Source organism: Pseudopodoces humilis, chromosome 14 (assembly GCF_049639895.1).
Source record: "Pseudopodoces humilis isolate 2021_Gansu_Grassland_sample_001 chromosome 14, ASM4963989v1, whole genome shotgun sequence".
NCBI lineage: Eukaryota > Metazoa > Chordata > Aves > Passeriformes > Paridae > Pseudopodoces > Pseudopodoces humilis.
The window spans coordinates 17615642-17635591 of NC_142213.1; the positions used below are offsets into that span (position 1 = coordinate 17615642).

Genomic DNA, 19950 nt, shown 5'->3' on the forward strand with positions numbered 1-19950 from the left:
TTTTTTAAAGGAAGCTGATTATTTATGATTTCCATTTGCAAACTACATATTCATTCTATTATTTAAAATGTGAAATCTTTCTGTACCTGTGTGCACACAAAACCACACCTTTTTTCCTAGCTAAATATATATTTTAATCTCTTACAGTTAACAGGTTTATACAAAGTTTTTTAGTGTCTACCATCTGAAAGTTTGGAGAGAGATGAATAGGGTTTTAATGTATAGATATTATTATACTACAAAAGTATTTCTGAATAATTAAGTAAGAGATAACAAATCCATAATTTTTGTGCCAGGGCCATGGAAAGATACTTTTAAAATTACATTCAGATGGCTGTTACCAAGGCTACTGAATGTGATAGGTTTTGTTTTCAAATACTGCCAAAGAAAAGTAGCTCAGAGCTGTTCTCACATTTTGCATTTTCAGAAGATTCCCTGGTGTGAAAGTGGCCATATTGCTACAGCAGCAAATCTCTATATATTAATTGAATGAGATTTTTTTTTTCCTAGCGTACAAATAAAATATGCAAAACACTTTCTAAGGAGCATCTGATGTGTGAGTGATTTAGGCTTGGTTGAGCAGAGCTGAGCTGGGGGATTGGTCTCTGAAGCACCTGACATATCCAGACAGGAGATCAGGCTCCTTTCCTGTGTTTCCTTTGAGCTCCACTGCTGAGCCTGCTGCAAACCTCTCTGTGTCTCCCTCCATCCTCCCCAGCTGGCACCTGGACCATGCTGAGCCTCATGCAGGAGTTCCTAGGGGTGCAGGAACCCCCCTCCACCTTCACAGCAGAGCTTCAAAACTGAGATACTCAAGGTTCACATCACTACAAACCTGAGATACTTGAGAATTAGATCACTAGAAACCTGAGATACTTGAGATTCACATCACTACAAACCTGAGATACTTGAGATTTAGATCACTACAAACCTGAGATAGTTGAGAATTAAATCACTACAAACCTGAGATACTTGAGGTTTAGATCACTACAAACCTGAGATACTTGAGATTTAACTCACTATAAAACTGAGATGCTTGAGGCTCTGATCACTACTCGAGTGTCTGTTTTCCTGCATCACAGAATGTCTCTGGAGTGGTGAAGATGATTGTTGGTGTTGCAGCTTTGTCTCTGGCCTGTGCTCACCCTGCCCCAGCTGTGCTGGAGGTGCTGAGCTCCTCCAGGTGTGTGAAGGGCTGATCCTGTGGGTTGTGACTTCCATGCCTCGTGTTTTGTGTCCCACCCAGGGACAGCAAGAGGTCTCCTTGCTTTCTCTTGATTTCTGTTTTGTGTTGGGAACTGCCCTGGTTTTGAAATGCTTAAACTTGTATGTCTCTGGTGGACCCTCATGGTGACTAAAATCAGTATTCTGGAGCTGTGTCTGTGCTGCTTTCCCCTGCTGAGCAAGAACATTGCCAGAAAGAAACCCAACCAGCGCCTTATTTTAAGTTTTATTTCTTTTTTTTCCTTTCTTTTTTCTTTTTTTTTCTTAGGGAGTAACTAAAAGCTACAGAGGCCATAAAGGATGTAGCTCATTTTACGGGCTTTGCTATTGCTGCTCTAAAACAATTTTTTTTTTTCCAGAGAAACTTTTTTTTTTCAAAAATCAGCATGTAAACAAGAAGCCACTTCAGCCTCCAAGGCCACGCTGCTGTTATTTCCTCACTGCTGTGTCGCTCACCAGCCGCCAGGAGTGGGCTGAGGACGCCTCCTCCTCAGCACTTGCACACTGAGGGTACACCACAAAGCACAGCTTCTGCCCCCAGCACGTCATGGACTCTGCAAGGAGAAAATGGCCAGGGCTTAGTGGGGATGCTCCAGCTCTTCTGAACAAATGTGGGGTGCTGGAGCGATGGCAGGGGGAGTGCACAGCCCTGCCCCAGAGCCCCAGGGATCACAGTGTGCCTGCAGCCGGGGCACATCGCTCTGGGAAAGGTTTAGGGATACCTTCCCCAGCCCCCAGAGAGCTGCCAGTGCTGCCATGGCAGGCTGAGGGGATTGGGGTGGGATGGGATAGGGATGATGGGGATGGGGATGGATGGAGGAACGGATTGGATGGATGGGGATGGATGGATGGGGATAGGGATGGATGGATGGATGGGGATGGATGAAGGAACGGATGGATGGGGATGGATGGATGGGGATGGATGGATGATGGATGGATGGATGGATGGATGATGGATGGATGATGGATGGATGATGGATGGATGGGGATAGGGATGGGGATAGGGATGGATGGGGATGGATGGATGGATGGATGGATGGATGGGGATGGATGGATGGATGGATGGATGGGGATGGATGATGGATAGATGGATGGATGGATGGATGGGGATGGATGGATGGATGGATGGATGGGGATGGATGATGGATAGATGGATGGATGGATGATGGATGGATGATGGATGGATGGGGATAGGGATGGATGGGGATGGATGGATGGATGGATGGATGATGGATGGGGATAGGGATGGATGGGGATGGATGGATGGATGGGGATAGGGATGTCAGCCTGGCTGCAGTGACCACTGGCTATGGGGAGCTGCTGGCAGCGGAGCCAACTGCAGCTGATGGAAACCCTCCAGTCAGAGCAGAGGGCTGCACTGTGCTTGTTTGAAAGTCCTCACCTTGGAGCAAAGTGATTAAAAATCAAATACAACCAAAACATAAAAGACTATTCGCAGTTTTAATTTTACACAAGGGACAATGTAAGGCTTTATAAGAAACTTGAGTTTGAGCTAGTTCACAGGGCTTGGTGCACAGTGGAGGAAGGCAGAGCAAAGGACAGACAAACTCCTCAGTCCCTTTGTGATTGCTCATTTAGCCTCCCCGTGTGTAAAGTGACCCCGGGGTGTTTGCCACAGGACAGGCTGCTGTGAGCAAGCCGAGGGGATGGGCACAGAGACATGAGAGGAGGCAAACTCGCCCAGCAGTGAACAAAACACCTGCCCAAAGAAAGGCACTGCCTGGCCACTTTGTGCCCAGGGGCTGCCCCAGGCTGGGAGTGGTGGCCAGCCTCATCCAGGCGGTTTTCTGGCTGTTCTGGGACCAGTGTGTCAGAGCTGGGAGGGCAGGGAGGCACATGGTGCTGGCTTACCTATTAGCCTATTTACACACTTTGGTTTATTTCTCCAGTAGACTCCAAGGAAAAACACTGGCACTCCGGTTAAAATGATAATTAGTCCAACCCCACAGACCACCGGCTCAGAGTACAAGCTGAAGATCAGCAGAAATGCCCAAAACGCCAGGTAAGTGATGGGGATGAGGAGGTTCACCTAGAGGAGAGAGCAGAGCAGGACTGTGCAGAGCAGGAGCAGTGGCTGCCAGGTTGAGGTGGGCTGCAGGCACTGCAGGCTCCAGCCCCCCCAGGCTGTGTTCCCCTTCCCTCCACCACTGCTGCCCTCCCTGCCCATCCCAAATTCCCCAGAGATCTGCCTCTGTGTCCTTCCTTTACACTAATGACCCTTGGGGACATGGCTTAGGAGCTGTTCCCATCCCACCCTTTGCATCACTACTGCAAACACGAAATTTAGCTTTAACAGTATCACCTTGATAGGCCTGAAGATTTTGGGTTTCTTCCAGCGTAAAACAATCAGGCCTATAATGGTCACTCCATAGCAGAGGTAGTTAATAAATGACACGTAGTTGATTAGTGTGTATGTGTCTCCAACAAGCATGATGATGAGTGTGGCCAAACACTGCAAAGAGAGGAGCATAGCCTTCTTCAGCCATTACTAGAAAAGGTAGCTTAGAAACAACAAAACAGAGCAAAAATCCCATTAAAGCATTAAAAATCCTTTTGTTTATGGCAGCTGCTGGGCATGTGCTGCCTCCTGCGGCTCTGTTCCTTATCCCTGAGCTGTGCCACCAGGGCTGGGGCTAAATGGGGATTCAGGGGGATTTAGGGTGTTTTGGGGCATGCTGAAAGCAGAGACTACAGGGTCTGTTTATAAATACCTGTGGTGCTGGCACAGGTGTCTCTGCTGCCCATGACTGGGCAGGCAAGGCTGGCAAAGCTCCCACTCCACTCTTTTCTGTTAAATGTTTTAAAAGCTACTGAACCTTATGGTGAGGACTCCAGGTGAAAGGGTTTCTTAGACTTAACATGTCGTGTTTCAGGTGCTCTGTATATTATAAAGAATTAGAGGTTTGCCCTTTCTCCTGCTGGCTGATGTCACAGCTGATCAGCATCATCAATCTTATGAGCATTACTAATGTTTGGAAACTGGCAGGTGGATGGTGGAAATTTCCATGCTTTTTGCTTGCTTTTTTGAACTCTGTGCCTAATACTGATAAGGAATTGATTTTCACCTTTTTTGCTTTTATATACTCTCTATATTCTGTACACATGCATTTGTAGCACTGTAGCCTGGTATAGCATTCATAGCTAGCTTTCTACCTACTCTGTTAGACAGAAAGACAAAATAAATTCCCCAGTGGCTCCAAGGTGGGGGTCCAGGTTTAGATTATCTGGGAAGCCAAGGTTGAAATTCACTTTCTGAGACACTTTTTTATTAACAAGTTTAGTTCCTATCTAAGAGTAGGGGGGTAGGGGGAATTCTGAAGGGGTTTAACTGAGGGGGAATTACCTTGTAATTTATGCCTCTAATTGGGGATTCTTGCCAGTTATGCTAATTTGCCACACATATAAAAACTGTACACACTTTATGTTATGTGTGCATCTTTGTTGCTTTCCACCTAGTGAGCTGTGCACCTAAGGGTCCTCATAAAGTATTTTTTATCACCTAACAGTGTTTAGCTTGTGGTTTTAGGAGCAGCAAAAAGGCATCAATACTGCAGAGACAGGAGAGCTGACCTGGGGACCAGGGCACTGCTCCTCGAGCCCCCCACCCCATCTTTGGTAGCACAGGGGCTGAGCACTCACCTGCACAAATACCAGTGAACACTGTCTGCTGGAGCCCAGAGCCTCAGGGAAACTAAATATCCAAATATCTTCAGAGATTTTGGTTTGTATTGATCTCTTTGTGCTTATGTCCTTTTTTCTTAGCTGTTTCAACAGTAAATTCCCCCCAGGAGGGAAGGTTTCTGCACCTCCAGCACCAGGAATTAAGCACCAGCACAACCAAACACCCTGTTGGTCCCTGTGTTCCCCTATCCAAAGCCTTGCAGGCTTGGCAGGGGGATTTCAACACCTTGAACTGTCTCACCACAAAATGGATTTAAAGTCGGGCCCCATCTCGTATCGCTCTGGTATAACACAGTCACTGCTCTCCCCTGCAGTGTGTCATGTGTGTGTTCAGCTCTCTGCTGCCACTGAGGGCCTTTTTTGTCACTTGGAGTGGCAGGATTCCATGTGTGGGTGACACTGATGTGTCAGATCCACTGACAGCACGGGTCACCCCCAGTGGCTCGTGGCTGGAGAGGGGGTGCTGCCCTCCTGACGGCCTGGGGAGCCAGCTGCTCCCTCCCACCTTGCAAAAAACCTGCAGTCTAAATTCTGCATTTGGCTCCTTGATTATTGGAAGTAAAATAGTAAACCAGCAAAAATAAAGGTCTTGCTGGTAGTGTTGAAATAGGCATTCTTCACGTACAAACAAACTTCTCTCCATGCAGAGAGCTAGGTGTGATTCAGTGGAAGAGAAAAGGAACCTGATGTATTCATTAGGTTTGCCTAAAGTGTGGCCCTGTTTGCTGTTGTAGCTGCCTACACTGTACTATAATTATCTTTCTATTTCTTCAGAAATAAATATTTCCCAGAAGCATTTGATGAGCACTGAGCTGCACTAGAACACCTTCCAATGATGAATTAATAGGCCATGCTCGTTCTGTGACCTGCACTGTGATTCAGGGGGGACAGATGCCACTGATACCAAAACCATGAGGGCCATCCCACCATGGCTGCCCAGGGCAGTTTACCCTAAACCTTCAATGTCTGTGATGGGGCACTGAGCCCCAGGAATGCTTTAAAACCTCAGCAAGATGCATATTTTTCATAAAAGTGGAATCAGCAGGAGGCTTATTTGGTGAAATTTTGTATGGGTGTATTGTGCCAGAATTGCTGTTAGAGCTGGGAGACATTTCAACATGCATCTTTCTGGTGCATCTGGGGTCAAACCCTCGTGGTTTTGATATCAGTGGCAAATCTGCAGTTGGCAGCCATTGGTGCAGCCAAAATTTCCAGCAAAAGCCCTTTGGGGAATTCCTTTGCTGGGGCCCCGTGGCCATGGCCAGCAGCAGTGCGAATCATTTTCCTCTTTATCGTCTTCTCTGCCACTGTAAAAGCCATCACACATTCTAGTTTCACTATTGGTAAAAGCACATGAAGCTCTTTGTTTCAAATAATAACTTCCCAAAGTCATTAGTAGTGTGGGAATTTATGCTGTCTAAAAAGTGAGGGGAATTTTTTCCCTGGGAAAGCACACCATGCAACAGGACCAGCCCCCCTCCCTCCCAACAGCTGGAGAGTTGGGGTCTGGTCTTTGCAGGTGACCTCTTGTCTGCCTGATGTTCCCTTCAGCAGATGCTTCACTCAGGGCCACTGCAATCGTTGTCCCTACTTAATTTTTTGGTCTGTGGAAAAGAATATCTGTGGTGCTCAGAGAACTGCCTGGCTACCCCTCACGAGATGTCCTGGTTGTTGAAAGTAATTTTAGGAGCACTTTTTCCTTTCCCTGGGACTCACCATATCCCTGGCTTGGGTGGCAGGACCTAAAGCAGCCTTGCCTGAGTGGGATCAGCAGCGACGATGGAGATTTCCAAATGCCTGTGGGAAGCAATTGACCCAAGGAACTTGTCTTTCCTTAGAGGAAATATCTCTGATTCAAAAGCCAGCCCCTATCTCTTGCTGCAGGACAGGAGTTGATGAGCTTACACCGTAACTCAGGTCATGAGGGAAAACCCTTCAGGTGTCAGGAGGGTTGGAAAAGCAGGAATTATTTCTGAGGCTGGAGGCTGCTTCTCTCTGGGGCATTTGGAGCTGCTCAGCTGGCACCTACCAGCTGCACCTCAGGGTGACCCACTGCTCCTCTTTGGGGGTAAAACCACCTCTCAAGGGTTTTTCCAGCTCATCTCTCAGTGGTTTAGTGTTTGTGACAGCAGGTTCTGTGGTGGCACAGCAGGGATAACTTACACAGATGAGAAGGGCAGGAATGGGCGTGCAGTGCTTGACGTGGATCATGGCGAGCAAACTTGGCAAATGGCCTTCTCGAGCACCAGAGAAACACAGCCTGGAAATAAGAAGGGTCATGATGAATCCACTGGGTATGCAACAGCCTCTCCAGTCCCTATCATACAACACCTCTTATCTCAACCACCTGCTCTGGCCTTCTCATGGAGGGGAGCTGTGGCTGCAGCTGCAGGGTCAGCCAGAGACTCTGTCCCCTGGGGAAAGGTATTTAAACTAAAGCCTCCAGTATACAGGGCCTTTAACAGCTAATATCACCTGGCAAAAGACCTGCTCTGGGATGCCAAAATACCTCTGAGGACTATCTGCTGGCCAGTGTTGTCTCTACCCAGTGAGGGATGAATACTCTGAAGGTTGTGTGGGTATTTACAGTGCCAAAAGGGGCTTGGGTAAGGTTTGACACTCCTGAGCATTTCACTTCTAAGTGTACAGCCTGTTACAGATGCACTCTGATTTATTGCGTTTCATCATGCCCGTGAAAGGGCTGGCATAAATAACTTTCCCAAGGTACTTCAGCTCTTTCCTCAAAAAACTTTATAGCTTCTAAACTAAATTCAGACAGGTCAGTTACTTTAAACAGACTTTATTGATTGCAGTCATACAGACTTTACAGATTCTGGCCCAGCTATCAGCAATGTGCATGCAAAGAATCTTGCTTGGAAGGTGATTTTCCAGCATGGGTGTGAAAGTGCCTGAGTTCAGCATCAGGCCCTAAAACTCCTCTGTGAGCAAAGCACAGTTTAGCTGTGAGCTACTGGAACTTTATTGATATAAAATTACTTTGGTTCCATGCTAAAGCTGTGTTTGGCTCTTACTGTGAATTATTCCACACCTGCAAACACTTTCAATAACTCCTGAGGATTAATTTGCAAGAAATTCCATGAATCAATATTACATTTGCTGATTTGAAACAGAATAATTTGTAACTGATTGTATCAACACACCCAACAACAAACTCATGCTCTACAACATCCAAAATGTCTAGCTAGCATTTCTCTAGCAAATGCAATTAAAACAGCCCCTCCCCAAATTAGATAATGTTCATAAAATTGTACTCCATCTAACCTTGATGAGGTAAAAAGGTATCCATTTATTCCTCCAAATGTAGATAGGGCCACTGAGACTGGCATAACCCAGGAAAAATAGCCCAGTAACTTTTCACCAAATGTCTAAAGCAACAGAAGGCAGAGAAACTGAAATACACTGCAAAGCACAGTACCGAAATCAAAGTGTATTTTGTACATCCAGGGAATGGTTTTACTTACTACCGCCACAGCGTTGGAGGACAAGAGCTCTTGGGGTGACATGGCAGTGAAATATGCAATGTTGGTGAACGTATACACAAATGTCACCAATGGGATGGATATGAATATGGCACGAGGTAGGTTCCTAATAAAAGAATTAGGAGGGTAGATAAGAAATTACAATCATGCACAGCAAGACCACAATAACTGTCCGGCCTGGGGATGGTCACTTTGTCTGGAGGGAAGCTTCCCTCAGCTCTCTGCTCCCCTGCATGTTAAAAAGCCCTGGGAAATGATGTCTGCAGCCTGGGAGCAAGGTACCACCAGCTCCCTTTGGGTTCTTGGCTGGGATTGGGACACAGAGTTACTGAAACATGAAACATCCCCTTCCCAAAAGCTCTGGCTACAGGCAACGGGGTGGAATAAAATGTCTTGCTTTGCTTTGCCTTCCCCTGCTCTGAAAAGGGGGAAGCTGCTCTGTTGTTCAGCTGCTGCCCTGGCCCACTGTGCACCACAAACCTGCTGTGGTCACACAATACATGCATACAACATCGTGGCAGCTCACAGGATACAGATGGACTTGGTCTCCAATCCAGAGACCTTCCCAGAGGTGGACACCTGAACTGGTCTTTATCTAACATAATGCATTTTTCTCTGTGTGTCAGATTTGGAATATAGAGGTTTTAGAAAGCATGTTTAACCTTGTGAATTTGAATAGATTTAATAAAAGTAGGAAGTGGTTTTGGTTATCCAATTTTTTTTTAATTCTTTAATTTCTCCACTAAGGCTGCATTAAAAAAATCCATTGAATTTAATTAATTGCATAAAAAAGTGCCATTTGCTCCATTCTCTCATTCTTTCTCTAACTAAGGCCATCTATACTTTATTTAACTAACAACTTTTTCTTATTATTCAGTTTTGAAACCGTGATGGTTCATTAAAATATTGTTGAGATTTCTGGACATACACTTTGCCACTCACTGGTGTGCAGAGATGCTCATAAGGCTGTAGCTTTAAGTCATTCTCATCCAAGCTTACCTTTATTTATTACATCCAGTGTAATAGCTTACATTTCTTCTTGTTTAATTGCTGTGTGCATTGGATGCCCAGAAGTAAATAATGCTCCAAGAGCTGCTCTTGACATTTGTCATTCCACTTCATTAACTCAGGAATGTTGAAACATTTGAGCTGTGCTGAACTAAAATTCCCTTTCCCTCCAGCCTGCTTTTGATAAATCTTTTCCAAGCCCTTCCCAGGGTCAGCAGTGAAAATTGCCTTGGCAGGCTGGTGCCCACAGCTGTGCTGGAGCAGAGTGCCACCCTCACTGCACAACTCATCTCTTTCAGGGGTCTGTGGGAGACCTTGGGGTGAAAAAGCAAAGCAGCTTCCAGGCTAATTCAACTCTTTAATGACAAAGAAGACTCTTCCTGTAGATACTTGTGTGATGTCTCATCTATGGTTAATTGAATATGATTGAATAGTCACATAGAGATACTGCCCATTGTCTATAGGCTGCTTTGATTCAGTGCAATAGTTTAATTTCAGTGTTTCTGTAACTTGCCTGCTATCTGTTCTAAACAAAACTCTCTCTCCTTTAGAAAAGACCAGTCCCACAGCCACAGAATGACATTGCAGCATCCTGTGAAATGAGTAATACAACCAGACAGCTCCAGTGTCTCAGCACTTCAAGAAGAGCATCATGGAAATGGATACTTGCCTGCGGGGATCAACCAGCTCTTCTGTTACATAGTTCAAGAAGTTCCAGCCACTGAATGCAAAGGACCCTTGAAGAAAAGCTAATGCTAGATGCCCCACGGATGGAGTCATCCAAAATTTGAAGGCGCTGCTTGGTGTCAGCTCTTTGTAGTTTCCTGCACAGAGAGCGCAAGCCAGATGTTAGGCCTCGCCTACCTACCTCACACACTTTAAAACAGGTAAACTTTTGCTTTTTATTCTTTATTGGAACTGAGAGCTCATGCTGTTCACCTCACCATGGGCTGACACATAGGTCAGTGTCCTGGTGAGGCAATCTGCCCTTCACCATCTCTGTGTCTCTCATGAGACCCCTTGGCAACCTGCACTGTCTGAGGGTGGATCCTTGGCACTTTAAATCCCTGCTTGCTCTTATTGAGATTTTCTTCTACAAGAGTTTGGTGTTGTTTAGTAGAAATCCTTGAAAATAAAGTGTCTATGGGCCTGAAAGATTTGTCAAGACTGTAGGACTAGTACCACTGAAAAAAACAAGTTTTCTGCTCTCTGTAAATGTCATATTTCTTTGTCCTTTATATGACTCATCATACACATGATTAAAATATTATAAACACTTGGTGCTTTTGGCTTTCCAGTAACTGGTGAATTGGTGAGATATTTTTCACCTATGTTCAATCTTGTGACTTTTTGTAGGAAAGTGGACTAGTGCCTGAAATGAAGTAGATATCTTCCTGCCCTAGGCAAAGCACTGCTTATTTTACATCCAGAGCACCTCAAATTCAAGGAATGCACAACAGATTAAAAAATTTTAAGTAACTATTCCAAAACCTTTGTGAGCTGCTCTCCTTTATTCTGTCAAATCCTACAAGGTGGGCTGGAAAGGGACTTTTCTAAGGGGACACAGCTGATTTCTCCCTTGTGCCACACTTTCCACAGCTGTGTCAATATGCAATTCCACAGCTTGGCAAAACCCAGCACGCCTTCAGGTCAGTTTGCAAGGAGGAAACATTGCAGTAAGTGGGAAAAATCAAGTCTATCAACAGTACCATACCAATGTTAGAGCTGTCTCACAGAGTACCTTTAAAGATCTGTATGAAGCCCACAATAATGATAAGGGTCAGGGCTAAGAGCTTTCCTGCTGTAAATATATCCTGAATGCGCGTTGCCCATCGCACACTGGAGCTGTTCACCCAGGTCAGGAGGACTGGAGAGCAAAAGACTGAATTCAGTGAAATGAAATTATGTTTATTTAAGAACACACAGTCAAGATATTGAAAAACACACGCATGTTCCTGCAGGGATCTCCAGGGTGGCCAGTAACGAGGGTGAAGAGGAGCATTGCCTTTCCCAAGGAGACTCCCAGCTGCAGGGGCATCCCTGGCAGCCACAGCCCCAGGAACTGCTCCTGGACAGTGCCCAGTGTGCAAGGATCATTGCCTCCTCACAGAAACTCTGGAAGTCTTCAGTCCTGGAGCTCAGGTTTGCTTCTGCCGGCTCCAGAGGTGACTGATGCAGAGCTGGCTGCACCCTGCCCTCTGCACACTCACGTTTGTCAGCGTGCAGGAAGAGCAGGAAGGGCTCAGAGGGTGCTGGGTCACCTGTGCCAGGTGCCCTTGGTTCTGCAGGGAGCACAGCACTGTCCCATCCCACCTGCTCACCTGCCACCACTCTCCCTGGACCTGCAGGGATTTGGGTGCCTTTGTGCCTCCCTCCAGGCCACTGCACTCGCTGCAGGCAGGTGGAAAGGGCCAGAATATCCCACACCAGTCACATTTCCTCTCCTGGGACCTCCCCACTGGCCTCTGCAGTTGTGGCCCTGACCCCAGCCTGCCTGGAGTGGCCCCTCAAGCGGTCCCTCGTAAAACCAGGGCAAGATTTGTGTGTGTGCAGGAAGCAAATACTCACGTAAACACACCATGGAGAGGATCCTAGAGGCATTGTAGGGAGGAATGCAGTTAGGGAAGACGGGCTGCAGGACATAGTTTGAGAAGGTCAGGGCAATGACAGCCAGGCTAGTTGGGTACATGATGAGCACTGCGCTCCACAGCAGCAGAAACCTGGAAAGACAAGGAAAAGCACAGGAAAGCAGGGCTGGTGCTGTGCTGGAGGAGACAACACACACTCAGCTGTGCATAACACACCAGGGCTGAGCACCTTCATCCTGGGCACACAGAACACTCTCCTCATCCCTTTCCCCACGTTCCCAGCACAATCTGCATGTTAAATGAAACACTGTAAAGCAAAGCATGCTTTAGGAATGTGTGGAAGAGAGAGGATTATGACCAGCAGGCATGTTTTGATTTAATGGTGTGTCTAGATGGAAGGAGCTCTGTTGGGTTAGGACAGCAGTCCCTAACTCTTGGGGCTGCTACAGCTCCCTGCTGGTCAGTGTGGGGGTTTCTTGTCGCTGCTGGTGCTGGCTCTGTGACCCAGGCCAGGGCAGAGCAGTGCTGCAGTATTTTGTGATGGATCTGCTTAAGGTGACTTAAGGTGTTGGGTGTTGCACCCAACAAGGTATTGTGCAAATAGAAAGTGTGAGATCTTTTGGGTTTTCATTCTGTGCAAAGGAAAAAAAAAAAAAAGTTAAAAAGGCAGCAGTGGATCAGGTTAGTCTTCAAAGATATTTGAAGCATTATTATTTCTATAGTGAGAAGCAATCATTGCAAGAAAGTGAAGTTTTTCTCGCCATGTTTATGCACACACAGATACACACACAGCCATTCATTCACACCCATGCACAAATGTGCAGGGATGAGTGACACAAAGGAGGATTTGAAGTGATATTTCCAAATAAGACAGTATAATTTCTCTGGGTTGCTCTTTAGGGGGTGTGTTCCCTGCTTCCAGCCCTGTGAATCTGGCCCAGCTGGGAGCCTCTCTCTGTGTCATTAACCTGGGGGTGCTGTTTGCTGGGTGCTCCTCAGCTGAGGTGGCAAATGTCTCTCAGTCCCATCCCTCACTTTGCCTTTTTGTTGGGTACCTTCCCAACTGGCACTGTAGTTTTTTACAATAAACTCAGCAGATTTTCTCTTTTGCTTGATTTTGTTCTTTTCCCATTTTTTTGTTTATGTTTTTGTTGGGGTTTTTTTGTTTGTTTTCTTTTGTTTGGTTGGTTTTTTATTTCCCAATTTCTAATGTTTTTCATTGTTGTTCAGAGCAGTTTTCCCCAGTGATTGCTTTGTGCTATTTGGTGTTATTGATGATGTACCCAGCTTGGGAAAGCTCTGCAGGTCCTGCTTGCTGAGTTAACTCAGCTGGTCCACACTGAAGAATAAATAGGACATAAAGACTACAATAACAATTTGCTGAGTGTGATTGGGATACTGATGGTGCTGCCTGAGGTCAGGCTGTTTGGTTTGGCTGTTGACTGGCAGGGCCTTTGCAGGGGATTCCAGTTTTTCCTTGTCATGTTTATCCTCACCCATACAAGTTATGTAGGCTGAGAATCATGTAAAACTTGCAGTGGGGAGAATTTTCATTCTTTCAGGCAAAATTTGCCCTTGTTTCTGTGATGTCATATGGAGTGTGGTATAGCTGCTATTGGGTAGAATTATGGTTTAATGGGAATGGATTGTTTATGACAGTCACTGAATTGAAATGCAGGATTGATAATGCAAATTAAAGCAAATGCATAATTTTAACAGAGAGGGGACAAAGTTGCACTGTCAAATGTGAAGCTCAAGAGAGAGATGGCAATAAAACAAGAAGGAAGTTTGCCTAAGGTGTAGGCCCATTTTTATTGTGTTTCCACAGGTAAGTTTTAATCAAAACCTGATTCTGATAAAAAGATCTCTGCACTGGTCACTCAGATGCCATTCACATCCCTAAACAGCCAGCTGTGGGGACCAGGGTACAATGCTGGCCATGTGCTCACAGTGCCAGCAGCTGCCATGGATGGGCAGGATGAGGACCTGGAGGCCCAGCTGCCTGGGAATGGCTGTTCCTGACTAAAATGGTTTCTGCAGAGACCATGGGTGATGTTTGCTTGAGGCAGGGAGATGACACAGCATGGCAAACCTGGAATTACTTTGTTCTTCAGATGGCAAGTGGCAGAATTATTGCCCTGAGGGCTGAGCTATAGCACTGGAGAGGGAGATGGAACTCCACCCTACAGCCTTCCATAGTTACTCAGTGGCTGTGATTACAAAAACAAGAGAAGTTAAATCTTCTCTTGTTGCTGAGTGAGAAGTGATCAGATCTTTATAACAGGCTTGAGACAGCTGAATGAAAAGAAAAAGGAAGATGTAGCTGGTTGTTTCAGATGGGTTTGGTTGGGTTTGTTTGTTTTCTGAACATGAGTTTGCATGAGCAATCTGAGCTCCTGCAGGTGCTGGTGGTGAAAGAGCTGGTAAAACAACCTCTCTGCCTGTATTCCAGCTACTGGCTGGCTGGCCTCTGCTGTGACTGGCTGTGGAGCCTGATCCAAAATTCATTGAAGGTGATGGCACACACGCCCATCAGTGTGTATACAATGAGATATTGTCTCCTCAGAGCCCATCCCCATCTTAGGAGCAGGCCAGAGTGAGTGGTGCCACGTGCTACCCTTGGGAAGCTGTGCCATTCATGTAGAGTGCCAGTCATCCCTGGACCAAAACTGAATTTTTTTGCAGATACCTCTGCATACTAATTTCCTCACCTGTGGAAAGAAATAACCATCTCATCTGGTTTCATCTGGGTCCTAAACAGTCTAGTGAACTTGGTGAAACTGGTTCTCAAATATCTGTTTGGGATGTGCCTATACTCCCACGAGGATCTCACATTAGGTATGTTATGGATTCAAAGCAGCCTGTGAAAATACAAAATTCCAGTGTTCCCTCCTTGTGCATCATTAGCAAAAGAAAACAGTTTGAAACAGGTGCTATAGTACAACTCACCTTAGTACAGGTCAGGAAAAACTGAACTGGTTTAAGTTGGAGCCAGTTTGATACTGTTAATGCCACCCTACATTGCTGAAAGATTAATGCCTTTGGAAAATTCAAAAATTTTGCAATAACAAAAAAGAAACACAGAAGTGTACTTATAGTATTAAGTGTATTTAGAAGCACGTTATGCTTGCAGTTTAGAGTGACACTTATCAAAGCTTTGGGTGAAAACTCTCTGCAGACTGGTTATGATGAGGACATGTGTCCAGTCACCAGCATTCAGAAGCTGTATTGATCAGAAACACACTGCAGGGTTTTTCATGCAGATGAATCTATTCATTGTCTTCTGCAAGAATACCTATTAAGCCTTTTATTTATCATTTGGGGTAATGTTCTTTTCATGACTTGAGCAGACTTGCTGGCCCACATACGTGTGAGGAGAGCTGTGCTCAGATGGCTCCTGCAGCACAGGCTGTGACACATTCCCTGCAGCTTGTGTGCTCACACACAAAACCTATTTAAAACCAAAATTATTTCTAAATAGAGATGAAAGCAGGAGTCTTTCTTTGGTACCAGATCAGAGCCTAGTAATACTGGAGCCCTTCCTCAGCTCTTCCTTCTCCTCTGACCAGAGGAGCTGGGGAGTGTCTCTGCTCAGGGTTGTCTCCTGCCAAGGTTTGCCATCACCAGCACTTTTCACTTTGCAGCAGTGTTTCCTGCTGTCCTTGAGCTGTCCCAGAGCAAGGCTGCTGCTCTGCAGCCACAGCTCCTGCCAGCCCAGGAGATGTCCTGCCTCTGTGATTCCATTCACCTGCTTACATCACACCTAGCAATGTGGCTTTTTAAATAAAAATTATATATCAATACTGCCAGACACAGGAGCTGGGGCATGTAGTACTCCAGTGGCTGCTACAACCAAATCAATAGTTCTTTGTGCCTCATATCTATGCAGGAAAACATAATGAATGGGAGGATTTTGGGAGACAGGGACAAGACAACACCAGCAGAGTTGTTGTGGTCTGGGTGGGCACAGCGTGTGCTCTTGTAACAAACACTGAATGGACCAAACCACCCGGCTGCTCATGGGGAAAGGCAGATGCACCAGAACTTGGTGCACTGAGTTTGATGTGCTGGGCTGTGGAAGGATGAAATCAAAAGAGAGAAGCAGTGGTTTTACCTCAGGGGAGGCACAGTGCAGGCCCCTTTCAGCTCGGAGCACCTGTGCAATTGCCAATGGTGACTGCACACCGCCCGAGTGGGAACCTGGAGGTGCTTGAGAGGGCTTTACTGGAAAATATGACCAAATCCACCCTTTTTACATCAAAACCGACCTGATGGCTTTTGCCTAATGCGACCCTTTGCCATAATAGTGGGATTATTTCTTGAGAGAAGAGCTAAAGTGTCTACACAGGAAGAATGGGAGCACTGCTTCCCTTCGGGTGACAGGCTGTGTTTTTTTGGTATTGCTTGTGCATTACAAGCCTGGACACCATGAAAGTGCTGCCCAAGCAGAATTTCCTGCCTTGGGAGGTATTTTCCTGCTGGGTAGTGATCAATCAATTGGTGTGTGGTTTGTTACAGCAGCTGCATAGCTTGGTGTTTGCAGGGACCAGGCAAGTTCTCTGAATGTGGCAGAGGGAGCTGAAGAACAATTTAAAGCCAGGTTTAATTGTACTTGATTTCTAAGTAGTTTCATCCTCCCCCCCTAGAAAGCACAATTCTTTTGGTTTTGTGGAAATCTCCTTCACAGTGATGTTCCAGGAATGGGATGTGCCATGGTCTGTGGGGTTCTGTGCTCTCAGTTCCCTGTCCCTGCTTGCAGACACTGCTCCTGTGAGCAGGCAAGAGGGAAGCTGCTGCCTGCCTGCTGCAGTGCCCTGGAGAAGCAGGAGCTCCCCCTTGAGAGAACAAACCTCAGTGGAGCTGAAATTAGGTTAACCAAGTCAATGTTGTTGTTACCTCAGTCTGTTCTGTGATGCCAGTGTGGTTTTCCATGGAAAACATGACATGGGACATGGATTTCCATGGGACAGCAGTCAGAGGAGAGGTTCCATCAACTAAGGGAACACAGACTTCATGAACCAGCATAAGGCAATGGCTTAAGTTTGACAAGCATCAGAAATGTCCCTTGTGACAAGGCATGTCTGTGATGCTGGCTCACTTTATAAGCTCATTTTCCATCTCACATGAGAAGGAATACTCTGGTTTGATGGGGGTTTTCTCCTTACTCTTTCTCTAGTTTTCTGTATTGTTGCTTATTTTTCTTAACCAAACTACCAGCATGTGGTATGGCCTCTCTACTCACAGTAAGAGAGCTGGTCAGAACATTCTGGTGCTTCTCTAGTAGCCTGTGAGTACAGGCTGACAGCTTAATTTATTGTGTTGAATACATGAAAAAGTGCACACTCAAATAAAAATGATAACCTCCCCTCACTTGTCCCTTCCTCACTTGGCCACACTAATCCATCAGTAGTATTTTCAAAGAGAAATCCTTCCCTGAGTTAGCATTCCCCCACTCTCTGTATTTACACCACTTGGTTATTCTGTGCAGCTGCAGCAAGTGAAGCAGCTTTGCTTTATTTCTGGTAAGTAGCTCCAACCTGGCCTCCCTGATGGGTAAAGCTCTTCAGCACAAGGCACTGATCATTCACGACTCACACACAGATCACTTGGACACAGCATCACTCTTTTCTGCCATGGACTTGGAGGCAGTGAGGGAAGTGAAAGGATCTGTCACCTTCCCTTGCAGAGCAGCATTGTGTAGGGGCAATTTGGTATTTCTAACAGAGAACAGAAAGATTGATTTTGCTAAAGCATTTTTATTGACAAACACGATCTCTTCCAAGTCAGATGGCTTTCCCACACCAACCGCACGACATAAATGTGTTTTCAAATCAGTTTATAGAGATAGGGTACTTACCCAGCCAACCCACCAAAAATCTCTGTGACATAGGAATAATCCCCTCCCGATTTGGGGATGGTGACTCCCAGTTCAGCGTAACAGAGCGAGCCCAGGGCAGCCACTCCGCCACCAAGCACCCAAATAATGAGCGCCAGTCCCACCGAGCCGGCGTGCTCCAAAACTCCTTTCGGTGAAATAAAGATCCCAGAACCAATGATGTTACCTGGAAAGGACAATATGTTAGCAGTGAGGTAAAAGAAAAGAAACAGTTTGCTTTTATTTATTCATGAGAGGAATGATGGATTTGTCTTTACAAACAAGCTGGTAGATAAAACTAGCACTGAGAGATAAAAGAAACTATGGGAAGGATTCCACCGATTGATGAATGGAAAAGAAAAAGATATTTGCATTTACAAACAAACTGTAGGTTTGCTGATAAATGAAATTGGATATTGAAAGCTGCAAGAGACAATGGGAAAACACCATAAACTCCTAAGAATTAAAAATTAGGGGGGAGGGTTGTACATTAGAGGGAATCTTAGGTATCAAGCACTCCAGGAAGTCTGTACCTCCCAAGTACCTCAGCCACTGGGGAAAGAGAGAGGGACATGTGGACAGGAAATTGGGATAAAAAGGAGGCTGCGTCCTCCAAAAATTTGATAAATCCCAGGGAAATTCCCCATGGCCTCTCCCTTTATTCGAATAAAGTTACAGGAGTCCTCTGTCTCCTTTTTGGACAGAAACCTCTGGTGCTTGTGGATTAATTTTCCTGACATTCAAAAGAAGGTGAACAAGCCCATAGCCCCCACTCAAACAAAAGACAAAGCTGTGCCATCCCTGCAACCCCCTGTTCAGATTTTGCATGACTGCACTATTTCTGATTGTGCCCTGGCTGAAGTGTTGTCATTTTTCAGTAATCAAAGACAGTAAATGTGTGCTCAGCTGTGCTGAAGCACGATCAGCCTGAGCTGAGGACCTGTGACTTTTCTGGCATGAACTTCCTCAGCTTGCATGACTGTCTGCTCTCACCTGCCATGCCCAAATGTATTATTGAAAAGAGTTAGAAGGGACTTTGTAATGAAGATTTTTCATCCACTCCTAAGAGGAATTTGAACAAGTTGAGGCTCATTTCCAGTGAGTTTGGGAGGTCAAAAAAGTATTGTCTATAATGATGGGCCCAAAAGGTGTGCTTGCCACCAAGGATGGATTTAAGATTCTGCTTGGAAAAGTAATCTCAAAGTCTGAAATACTAAAAATCAATAAGCATTTTGTACTTGCAACACCTGTGCCGCTTATCATCATAACATTTAAAGTTATAATGTGGCATGACTAAAATATTGGACAACATGAGACAATTGAGAGGGTGTGAGTTGGAAGCAGTGCTGGGTATAGAAAAGGAGTGCTGGAGATCACCTGGTGCTCTTTTCTCCCGTGGGGCCAGCGTGTGTCACCTGATGGGCGAGCAGCTGCCTCACGGGTCGGGCACAGGGGGTGACAGTGCCTGGGGTGACACCAGCCTGGGGCCTGGCAGCACTGGGCTCTGCAGGGCTCCATCCTCAGCCCTGTGCTTTCAACACCTTCATTAATGACTGGGACCCAGGGCTCCGGGGAGCACGGAGGAAGTTTGCTGCTGACACTGAATTAGGAGGAGCTGGTGGCTCCTCTGAGGGCAGAGAGGCCCTGCAGAGAGACCCAGACAAAGGAGAGAGATGGGCAATCCCCAGCGTGTGAAGCTGAGCAGGGCAGTGCTGGATTCTGCACCTGGCACTGGGCAATGAGAGGCTGGAGAGCAGCTGCAGGAAGGGGCCTGGGGGTCCTGCTCAGTGGAGCTGGATCTGAGCCAGCAGGGCCCTGGCAGCCAGGAGGGACATCCCTGTCCTGGGGCATCAGGCCCAGCACTGCCAGCCGGGCCAGGGAGGGATTGTTCCGCTCTGCTCTGGGCTGGGGGCAGTTTTGGGCACCACAGCATTAAAAAGACATGAAACCATTGCAGAGTGCCCAGAGGAGGCCACGAGGATGGGGAAGGGTCTGGAAGGGAAGCCCTCAATGAGTCTTTGGAACTGCTGTGTGCCACAGTTTTAAGTTGTAC

General features: G+C 46.2%; 1 protein-coding gene across 1 annotated transcript in view; it reads right to left on the bottom strand.

Moving 5' to 3' along the window:
* Positions 1-1226: 1226 nt before the first annotated feature.
* The window catches only part of SLC7A10 (solute carrier family 7 member 10), a 38382-nt gene continuing 19658 nt past the window's right edge, over positions 1227-19950 (bottom strand). The window contains exons 2-11 of the mRNA XM_005530115.2: positions 17880-18084; positions 12003-12154; positions 11176-11301; positions 10105-10258; positions 8409-8532; positions 8209-8312; positions 7090-7186; positions 3548-3697; positions 3097-3274; positions 1227-1778 (exon numbers count right to left, since the gene is read on the bottom strand). Coding sequence (XP_005530172.1) covers positions 1654-1778; positions 3097-3274; positions 3548-3697; positions 7090-7186; positions 8209-8312; positions 8409-8532; positions 10105-10258; positions 11176-11301; positions 12003-12154; positions 17880-18084 — 1415 coding nt within the window. The 3' untranslated portion in view covers positions 1227-1653. The remainder of the gene's footprint in view (positions 1779-3096; positions 3275-3547; positions 3698-7089; positions 7187-8208; positions 8313-8408; positions 8533-10104; positions 10259-11175; positions 11302-12002; positions 12155-17879; positions 18085-19950) is intronic.